Source organism: Miscanthus floridulus, chromosome 5 (genome assembly GCF_019320115.1).
Source record: "Miscanthus floridulus cultivar M001 chromosome 5, ASM1932011v1, whole genome shotgun sequence".
Taxonomy (NCBI): domain Eukaryota; kingdom Viridiplantae; phylum Streptophyta; class Magnoliopsida; order Poales; family Poaceae; genus Miscanthus; species Miscanthus floridulus.
Genome location: NC_089584.1, coordinates 133,289,655 through 133,300,806, shown reverse-complemented (window position 1 = coordinate 133,300,806; position 11,152 = coordinate 133,289,655). Strand labels below are relative to the sequence as shown.

Sequence of the window (11,152 nt, the reverse complement as noted above, 5' to 3'; positions counted from 1 at the left end):
GCTCGCATTTTTCTGGATTTATTCCATGATTTATCGTCGCTATACTTTCAGTGGTAGGCGACGTCTGTTCGGCTGTCATTATAAGCCGGCTTATCAGTCATGGTATAGTATTTTTTTCTCCAATAAATCAGCCGTATAAATCAGCACAAGCGGCTTATAGACCAGCCGAACAGAGCCCCGTCGACAGCGAGGCGCCTGTGATGGGTTCATGAATCTCGAGATCTGCCGGCTCAGTCCTTCGAAGGTGCTCATAGGGGTAGGGTTAGCGTACCTATATTCATAGGGATAAGTGTGCGTGCGAGTTGTGAGCGTCTATGTTGTACCGTATAATTAAAAAAATTGGAGATGGCTAATTTTTAGCTACTACTGGTTATTAGTCCAAACAATCTAACATAGGTCCTAAGAGCATCTCCAAGAGTTTGCCAAATTTTACTTGGCAAATCTTGTGATTTGTCAACTCCCAAAATTATATGCCAAGTAAAAAAACAATCCATCTCCAAGAGTTTGGCATTTTTGACTTGGTAAAATAAAAAAATCCGTTAACAAAACGAAGAGACCCGCTAAGCGAACGAAGAGCCCCGCTAAGAAACGAAGAGCCCCGGATGCGAAGTCGTATCCCGTGCGCATATATGCGCGCTGGGGAGGCGTTTTTCCGAACTTGGCAAAGATATGGAGGAGGGATGGGAAACTGTTGGAGGTTGTTTTTTCTCAATTTACCAAAAAATGAAGGATGGGGAGGAGGGATGGGAAACTGTTGGAGTTGCTCTAACTTAACAATTGTATTATATAGTATTCGATTATGAGGTAAGAGCATCTCCAAGAGTTTGTCAAATTTTACTTGGCAAATCTTGTGATTTGCCAACTCCCAAAATTATATGCCAAGTAAAAAAACAATCCATCTCCAAGAGTTTGGTATTTTTGACTTGGTAAAATAAAAAAACCCGTTAACAAAACGAAGAGACCCGCTAAGCGAACGAAGAGCCCCGCTAAGCGAACGAAGAGCCCCGCTAAGAAACGAAGAGCCCCGCTAAGAAACGAAGAGCCCCGGATGCGAAGTCGTATCCCGCGCGCATATATGCGCGCTGGGGAGGCGTTTTTCCGAACTTGCCAAAGATGGGGAGGAGGGATGGGAAACTGTTGGAGTTTGTTTTTTCTCAATTTGCCAAAAAATGAAGGATGGGGAGGAGGGATGGGAAACTGTTGGAGTTGCTCTAATGCGCAACCATAACAAGACTATACGAGAGTCGGAAATACCACCGATGTTGCATTGACATTTGGGACCTGTATGGCAGAATCTAGCTGACATGCTCCTATGCGATGGCATTTCCAACTCTAGCACCTTCGGAATGGAATCTATGCGCTCGTCTAGGCCTACTCGGGTCATAACATGAACATTTACGTGTATGTTCATCACATCATAGTCGCTGGGTCATCTGAGTTGATTTTAACGAAAACGAGACACACCAATCTGATTCAACAAAATAGCTCACCACCCTAAAAACGGACGTCTGTTCTTTAGGGTCTGTTTAGTCGAGTGAAATTTAGGAAATTGGCTGCTGTAGCACTTTCGTTTTTATTTGGCAATTAGTATTTAATCATGGACTAATTAGGCTCAAAACGTTCGTTTCACGATTTCCAACAAAACTGTACAATTAGTTTTTTTCGTCTATATTTAATGCTCCATCTACGTATCGCAAAATTCGATGTGATGATTACTATATCACTTTTTGGAAAAACTTTTTGGAACTAAACACGCGCTTAGGGAAACCGCATGTTTCTAATCTGTTTATATATCATTGCTACTCTGTTGTGTCACTCGTGTCAGTTGTCACGCGAGCTGTGCATGCCCTGCAACGGAAAAAGAGGCCTGGTTTAGATTGGGGTTAGAAATCAGTATTTGGCACTGTAGCATTTTTGTTTGTATTTAACAATTATTGTCCAATCCTAGCCTAACTAGGCTCAAAAGATTCGTCTCGTAATTTACAATCAAACTATATAATTAATTATTTTTTTATCTATATTTAATACTCCATACATGTGTCCAAAGATTTAATGTGATGAAGAAATAGTAAAAAAACTTGCAATCTAAACCAGACCAGAGTACCTTTCAATAAAAAGGATCTGCGGAAAGATCTCTGCTCAGCAAGCATCAAACGATGCATGGGCACATGGCCGGCACCCATCGGGCATCACCTCCTGCCGCGGCGCATAGATTTTCCGCTAGTTGAAGCGGTTAGCCAGGCACAGTCCACTAGGCTAATGCTATGCCAGTGGTATTCTGTGGCCTGGTCGCTTTGTTAAAAAGACACGATTGAAAAATACTGTTCGCTGATTTAAAAAAATATTATTTATTTGATAAAATAATACGGCTCAATAAAAAAACAGGGCCTACGTGGCGGACGGCGTAGCTCCGATTCCTTCGCCGGCAAGCGCAGCAGCCGACGGCCCCCATCGCCCGACGCGTCACGGAGGCGTCACATGCCTCTTCCCGCCACCAGCGTGCTCCGGAGTCCGGTCGGATCGGCATCGCCCGGCGGGCCAACCCAACAACAGTGGCGTGAAGCTCTCGTTCGCTGAGCGGTGGGCCCCACGGGAACTGTGGAGATAGGCCGATGGGGCCAAGTGGGTGTTCGATGGGTCAGGACGGCACGGCGACCACGCGATTGGCCCGCCTTTGCGGCCGGGCACGAATCACGCACGTGACTCCCATGCGATCGCCTCGCTACCGTGCCGCCTGCTTCCTTCTGTTCGGACGTTCCCCGCTTGCCCTCGCATTTGCTGTAGCACGTACTCCCTCCGTCCAACAAATATTTGCACTTCTAGGAATAGGCACGAAAACCAAGACAGGGGCAAAATGACAATAATGCCCCTGTAAAATATCTCATTCTCCACCAGGGCCACCTTCATGTCCTCACATGCTCAAGCTCAACCCACACATCCAACGCACATCGGCAGCCAAGCGGAAGCCGCTGTCTCGGTCGAGCTCGCCCAGCACACGACGCTGTAGCCGCCTCCGACCTTGGCCACTCGCTGCCGCCGCCTTGGCTCCTCCTCAGAGCGTGCTTCGGCCGCAACAGCCGCCAGACCTTGCCTCCGTCTTCCACGCCGATGAGGACGAGCTCTTGCCGCCTGCGCGCACCTACGGCGTTGTCATGGCTCCCGCTGGCCGCCGTTGATGCCTTTGCCCATGTCGCCGGGTGTCCGAGCAATCGATGCCGCTGCCGCGGGTGCGCGCCCACCGCGCGTGCTCGCCCACCACATCAGTCCGTCGCTGCTGCAGTCGCCCTCTGCACAAGTGGCTGCTAGAGACTCCTTGCGATGGCGGCATGGCTCATGCATGGGGATGGGAAGGGAAGGGGAAAGAGTGGGCATGCACAGGTGCATGCGGTGCTGAGGCATATGCATGAGTGGATAAGAAGCATCTCGAGAGCCTCGGGTAGATATCTCTGTTGGTTTTTTCTTTTCTTTTCATATAGTCTAGGGATAAGTGTGTGGACGAGAGGCTCGGTGTGCCTGTGCACGAAAAGGGGGTGGAGAATAAGTGGACGAGAGAGCATCTGTATCCTATAACCTTCCGTCGGTTTCCGGCTGGTTCACATGCCTGCAAGTACACTGTGCTCTGTTGTCTGTTGCACTCCGTGAAAGTGTTCACTTATTTCGGGAAAATTTTTAGTCCCAAACGTGTAAATATTTGTTGGACGGAGGGAGTAGCAGTTTACAGTTACGTGTGCCTCCATTAGCTAAAGGCCAAGCCAAACAGCTCCGCATCGCTCCCGAATTTTTTTTATTTTTTTAGCTTTTTTAAAAAAAAAATCATAAATATGCCCCTAGAGAAAAGATTTCAAGATCTGAACCTTTAACTCGACGCCATCGTTGCTGGCACCGCGCTATTAGGCTCGAAGCAGACGTGGCGGTGACATGGCAGGAAGCTCGGCGTCGTAGATCTTGGCGCCGAGCTCGATGCCAGAGTGACTGGAGCCGAGCATGTCTTACGTATGTGCCCCAATCCTTTCTCTCTTCCTCTCCCTCTCTCTCGCACCTCCCTCACCCGAGCCACGTACCTCCGCCGCCGCCCGCTCCCTCTCCCGCCCTCGGCCGGCCGCGCCTGCGCGCCCTCGCCCACGCCCACGCCTCGCCGCCACCACGGCCGCGCCGCGCCCCGCGCTCGGCCGCCTGCGCCACGTCGCCACCGAGGCCGCGCCGCGCCCCGCGCTCCCGTTGAACCGCCGTGCCCCTTGGCCGCGCCGGTCCCCGCGCCCGCGGCTCGCCCGACGTGCCGTCCGCGGCCGCGGCCGCCTTGAAGTGCTCACGTGGATGTCTCCCTCTAAACCAATCGTCGAAAAGGAGGTACATATGGTCAAACTTGTCTGCATCGTCGATCCACTGAAAAAACAACACCTCTCATGGTCCTACGCAATGAGATTCTAACAAAATATTAGTAACATACTTACACAAAATAAAGAAAAAAGATAGTGAAAATAATTTCTTACATTTAAACGACTGTATGTGTAGAAGCAACAAGTCGTTGTGTCTGGATGTTTCGATTGAAACACGTGGGCCAAGAAACCACAGTCATAGTTAGGGACGGGGAGGTCAAGAGGGACGGGGGCATCTTTGCTAGACGTGTCGGGGTATAATTCTCAAGGACGACCCCATTTTCGCCAAAACTCCCCCCGATATATTTCTTGCATCTAACAAAATGGATGTAATTTAACAAACAAAAATCAAAACATCACAGATTAATGCCAATGAAAACCATAACTACAATACAACCAATTTCGTTCTAAGAACCGAAAGCAATTAACATTAAACCCTAAACCTAGGGTTTTCAATGTTATGCACAACAATGAACCCATAAAACATAACAACATGCGCTGCGGTTACCTAGGTTTAATACAAATATTAAAAATTGCATGAAATCCTAAGTAATGACGATTCTTAGGTTTAAAAATCTAACTAATATATTGTCGGGTACCATAAAAGGGGTCCCCTAAGCAAGAACCAAAAAAATCGCTTAGACCTTGTAAATATCAAAGCCAAGAGACAACCCCCACCTTATCCGAGGCTCGACTGGACCGCCCGGCCCACCTCGAACAATATCCGGGCTCACCCAAAGCAGGCTCGGCCCAGGACGAAACCACGAGGCCTCGGACGAGGTACCGATTCTCCGACTCGCCCGAGGCCCCACGCCGCAAGGCCTCGGACGAGGTACCGATTCTCCGATTCGCCCAAGGCCCCGCGCCGCAAGGCCTCGGACGAGGTACCGATTCTCTGATTCACCCGAGGTCCCACGCCACGAGGCCTCGGACGAGCACTCAGTTACCGACTCGCTCGAGGCTAGCTCGGCAACGACCCCATCCCCGTCGCCTTGACCGACTTCTCTGATAGGACGTCACATCCAACCAATGTGTCCAACCACTCCCGCGATGTCAGCCGAACGACAGCACGATATAGCAGAGTGGCCGATGAGACGGGGGTCACATCGACGCCATGCCGTCCGGGACAGGATGGGGCAGAGGTTATCGCCCGCTGTGCTCGGCGCTGTGCTCACGACTGACACCCGTGCTGCACTGTGCTGCCTAACCCCTGCTCTAAGGACAGCGCGGCGTGGAAAGTCAAGTCCAGGTCCCTGTAGCCTCGGAATCGACGTACAAGACTAACTGCTCCCTTCAAGCCTCGGCTATCCGCTTCTAGGCTCCCGTAGCCTCGGGACTCACGACGGCCGAGCCCCCCACGACGGCCCAGCGTCTGCATCGACTAGACCTCGGCTCTCTACGTTGTCAGTGCTCTAGGACCGGCATGTCGTCCGCAACACGCGCCATGCCCTGCGTCAAGCCACAGGAGCTCCCACGTCGCACAGGATCAGACGTGACCGGCGCGTCGCTCTAGTGCACCGAGGACAAGGCCGCTCCACCGACCATGCCACCACAGTGACGAGCTACAGGGCTCGGACATACCACCTCTGCTCACAAAACGCCACGTAGCGAATACATGTACCGCCCCTGTGCCTCTCTTGAACTATAAAAGGGAGTAACCAGGGCCGCTTCTAGGGAAGGGGCATAGGTGCAAGCAACGCACAACGCTCTGTAACACACACACGCTCCCTCACTACAAGAGATCAACATCTCAAGCAACCCACGCCACTCCGCGTAGAGACCTAGGACTAGCTCCCTCTCTCGCTCAGCTTGTAAGCCCCTACTACAACCACCTCGGTGTAAGGAATACAAGATCGCTCTCTCAGACTGGACGTAGGACACCTATTGCCTAAACCAGTATAAACCTTATGTCTCTTTGCATCACCATCCAGGATTAGGGGCACGCAGTACACTTTCACTAGTCGGTTGAGGACCCGCCGGACCCAAAACACCGATAGTTGGCGCGCTAGGTAGGGGGCTTACTACGTGTCAGCTTAGTCATCCCAACAGGTTCCGGATGGCAGACCCCGTGCGACCACTGCATCTCGGCACGGTGATCTGGTTCGGGAGCCTAGAGTTCATGTCTCTAGGATATGAGTATGATATGCTACTCCACCCACCCAAAGCCCCATCGACCGACGACGACATCACGCACCAGCAGCCTAGGCGTAGGCGGCGCCTAGGTCACCGCTCTCATCGCGCTCGCCAGGCACGACGCGGGCGGGACCACCCCGACACCGCGTGAGCTCAGGGCAATGCACCGCGCTCCACCAGCGTCCCATACCCGGCTGTTGGTACAGAGTCCCTGGCTAGGGACCTGTCTAGCTTAAGCCTGGGCAAGGGAAAGACGCCGGTGGCACGCAGCACCGCCCTGTCATCAAGCTCTGCCCCGCCACCTCCTGAGGAGTCGACTCCGGTGGAGCAGAGCCCGGCGATGGCACCATCCCCATACCCTTTTGGGTTGAGCAATGCCGCCGCCGCCTATGCTTCCACCTACGCTTCCGCTCACACGGAGCCCTCAGGAGGTTCTACCCTTAAAAAATACCTATGTCGCTTCTACCCTTAAATTTCCAAGCATTGTATACATTGTTTCTCGAAATACAATAAAAAAGCGTTCTTTAGTTGTTCTAATTTTTTGAAACCCCCCCCGAGCCCATCGATGGGGGATCGGCGTTATGATAACGCTATAAGGGAGACTCGGCTCTACCTCTGCAGAGGTGCCCACCGCGGGGCTCGAACAAGACTCGGCTCTGCCTCTGTAGAACCGAGCCTCCCTCGGGGGCTAGAAGGGGGGGACCCTCCTAAGTCCCAGACACCGTTTTTAGTTGTTTTTCGAAAAAAAAAATTCTACGCCAAAGTCTCTCACGTACTCTGACAAATCGATTGTAAAAAACCTAAGGACCAAAAGTCTATCTCAGGGCCAAAAGGTTGGCCAAGCCGTGAGACGGCCTACGCCTCTGGGCTACGGCAACTCCCTCACCACCTTTTGCCCGAAGGGCAGCTTAGGCTCTGAGGAAGTTTTTTGCAAGAGATATGTTCAAAGACGAGACAGAGGGCAGAGGCTCGGAAATACAATAAAAACGATTAAAAAGCGTATACGCATAAGTACTTTAAAGAGGCCTCGACGGCCACAAGCATCATGGTACAATGATGTAAGTCCTAATCTATTTACATGGCCCCTTTGGCCCAGGTCAAAACTCCGGGTCGCCAGCGTCGGCGGTCGGCGTAGGAGGAACCACCTCCTCTTCGAACAACCTGGCCAGTGCCGTGCCAGGGGCCTCAGCCACCTCCACCAGCTTTATGACCTCCTCCTTGGCCTTCTCGTCATCATCAGCCACAATGTAACCGTCGCTGACAGCCTCGAGGTCGATGCCAGCATAGTGCGAGGAGACGACGGCCAGGGCACGCTTGACGCCTGTATGCAGCGCCCCCTGGAGCCGCCCGTGGACTCAGCCGCTCAACGTGATCAAGCGGCTCCCGAGGGAGCTACCCGACTCGACCCCCCCGACCTCCAGGGCCTCGCAGGTGGTACGGGCGGTGCCCTGCAGCGCGTTGTGCTCCCAGATCTCGGCCTCGAGCACCGCCTGCACTGCGACGGAGGCCTCAGCTACTCGGGTGACCTCCTTCTCCAATCCTGTGCCAAGACAGGCGGGATGGGGTTAAGCACGAAAGAAAACAAGCCGAACAGGGGCGCAAGCCTATCAGACTCACCCTTGGCTTTCTCCCTCTAGTTTTGGACCTCAACCCAAGAGGCCTCGGTCGCCCTGGAAGCCTCCCTCTCTAGCTCTGCGTCACATCGGGGAGTCAGGGGTCGAACGCAAGAAAAACAAATAAAACAAGGGGCGCGGCTCAACAGGACTCACCCTCGGCCTTTTCCTTCTAGGCTAAGGCCTTGACTCAGGAGGCCTCGGCCACCTTGACAGCCTCCGCCAGGGCACCTTTCGTCAGCAAGTGCGCACCCTACTCCGCCCCCAGCTACCCGGCGACAGCCTTGGTAGAGGCCGCCACTTGTTCGGCCCGGGGCCTGAAGGTGTCCCGCTCGCCGGCCACCCAGGTCAGCTCCTCCTCCAGCTCCTTGATCCGTGCCGCTAAAGGGGCGGCCTGCTCCCGAGCCATGGCCGCCTCGACCTTCATGTCAGCACAGAAGCTCATTAGCATTGGCGAGCAGGTCCTTCTGCTGCCGGAGCTGGTCCCAGACGTCTCTCTCCCACCGAAGGAACATCGACTTCCCGAGGGACCGGGCCTCGAGCTCCTAGATAAGCAGAACAAACGTCAAGCACTGCGAGAAAACTCAGGAAAAAGACGACACAGCACGAGAAAAGAAAGTGCGTACTTGGGCAACGCGGGGCAGGTCGTCAGCCACGACGGACAGCGCTATCCGCAGCGACCGCTCCGCTAGCTGGCAGAATTGCTTGAGGGAGCCCCAGCGCCTCCCCTCGCCCGCATCCTCGAGGGCGAACAGAGGCTCCCCCTCAGGGTCATCCCGGCTCTGCCACAAGACACGCGGGCTATCCCACCCGCAGGGCTCGGGTTGTACCCAGACGAGGGCCGAGCTCCCCTCGCTAGAAGGCAGAGCTGGCTGCTCTGCGGTGCTGGCCGCCTCGGTGTCCGCCACCTCCTTCCCTTGGGAAGTATCGTCGGAGGAGATTGAATGAACCTCCACCTCCCGGGTGCTCTCCTACGACGGCGGCGGGTCTTGGGCCGGGGGCGGTACCAAAGCTTGCCCCACCTCCGTCTTCATATCCTGGGCCGTCGGTTTCGCCGCGCCCAAGCCGGCCTCCGCCGCTTCAGCCTCGGTGGTCCCAGGAACTCTAGCCTCCGCCACCTCAGCCTCGGTGGTCCTCGGAGCCCCAGCATCCACCACCTCGGCTTCGGAAGCCCTGGAAGCCTCAGCCTCCGTCACCTCGGCCTCGGAGGTCCTAGGGGCCTCGGCCTCGCCCTTGGTGGCCTCAACGATCAAAGGCGCCTCGGCTTCACCTAACTCGAGGGCCCCGACCTCGTAGGGCGTAGGCGCCTCCTCCCCCGCTTGCTTCGTGGCCGCCTCGGTAGCCTCTCCTTGGGCGACTAGCTCCTTCGGGTCGGCCCTGGCCGACACCGCGCCACGCCGCAGGGCGGCCTGCGTGTCCGCCACCCATCAGGCGGTGGAGCTGGTGCTCACCTTGAGCGCCTTACGTGGCGCCAGGGCGGGCGCTTCCGCCTGATGCTTCTGGCTAAAGACAAAACACTCACGAGGTCAGCATACGACCAAAGAACGAGTGGGAGATGCTGCAAACTCCACTGACAAAACACTTACCTCGAATGGGGACACAATAGCTTCTGCACCGCGTCCCTCGTCCACGACGACGGCGGTGGCGGCGACGGTGGCATGGCCCCCGTGTTCGCCGGTACCGGCCGGCCCTTGCCAGAATCCAACGCCTCCTCAGCCCTCTGCAAAGGCAGTTGGTTGCCCCCGCCGTCGCCCGCTCCACCTCCGCCATCGAGCCCAACGGGCTGACGGCACGCTTCTCCGATGCCCGTATCTCAGGCACGTCGGCCTCGGCCCCGGGGCGGGCGATTGCCAGCCCTGAGGCGCCCTCTCCTCCTCCTCCTGGAGACGCCGGGCCCCTCGCCGACGCCCTGGGCGCCATCTCCCTGACGTTAGGGAGATGGTCCAGAGGACCCCGCCTCGCCTCGCTCTCGTCGTCATCGCTCTCGGAATCCATCGACGACGGTGATGGAGACGGCTCCTCCAGGAGACCGTCGTGCCTCTGTTGCCGGCGATGTTTCTCTAGCTCGTCGCGCTCGAGGCTCTTCCTCCTGCGCCTTGCCTCCTCGGTGTCCTTCCGCTCCTTGTACGCCTCGGCGTGCGCCCTGTTCACCGCCGCCACTCTGCGTCCTTGGGAACGGGCGGTGAGGAGGCTCGCACATCCCTCATCCCCTACAGGAACGACAAACGCAAATAAGGGAACAGATTAAGAATGTAAGGAGCAAGGAGGCCTTGGGGGCCGCAGCGACGCGTGACTCACCAGAGAGATGTACCCCCACGACGGGCGCATCGGGAACGGGGTCAGATCACTGCTCCTCTGCCGCCCCTCCACCGTCTCTCTCACCCGACGCAGAACCTCCTCATCGGAAAGGACGACGGCGGACAACCGGATGCCATCGATCGGCTCACTCGGTGTCATCTCGAACAGGCGCTGTCGCCAAGCCATCAGCGACAGCACCCTCCGGCGGTGGAAGGCCACCACGACCATGGCCGTCGTAAGGCCACGGCTGCGCAGCCTCTCCAGCGCCTTTAGGAGCGGCTGCAGCTTGGCCTGATCAGCCAATGGGATGCCGTACCTCCACCTCTCTGGCTGGCTCTCCACAACCCGCCCGGTATAGGGGGGAAGCCCACCGTCATCATTGCAGAGGTAGAACCAGCTGTTGTACCAGCGACGGTTGGATGACGCGAGCTGGGCCAGGATGTAGAAGGGCTACCTATCTTGACGCACTTGGAGAGTGCAGCCACTGGCCCTCAACGCCTTCCGCGTGCCTGTCGTGCCCGCCGGCTTGGTGTTGAGCCATGCCCGAAAGAAGTGGAGCCACAGCTCCCAGTGGGGGGCGATGCCCAGGTACCCCTCGCAGACGACGACAAAGATGGCTGCCTGCACGATGGAGTTGGGGTTGAAGTTGTGGAGCTCCACGCCATAGTAATGCGGGAGCACCCGCATGAACCGGTCCACCGACAAGCCGAGACCGCGCTCGTGGAAGGCCAT

The 11,152-nt window shown here is 55.8% G+C and overlaps 1 protein-coding gene across 1 annotated transcript; it reads right to left on the bottom strand.

Annotated features, from left to right (window-relative positions):
• Window positions 1–4,044: 4,044 nt before the first annotated feature.
• LOC136455382 (uncharacterized) lies at window positions 4,045–11,152 on the bottom strand. Its single transcript, XM_066455428.1, has 12 exons — window positions 10,889–11,152; window positions 10,570–10,750; window positions 9,911–10,332; window positions 9,709–9,842; window positions 9,574–9,625; window positions 9,130–9,531; window positions 8,749–9,033; window positions 8,558–8,667; window positions 8,161–8,201; window positions 7,925–8,049; window positions 7,655–7,846; window positions 4,045–4,383 (listed from the first exon to the last, which is right to left on the bottom strand). Exons 1-12 carry the CDS (start codon window positions 11,150–11,152, stop codon window positions 4,045–4,047), a joined length of 2,547 nt encoding a protein of 848 aa, XP_066311525.1.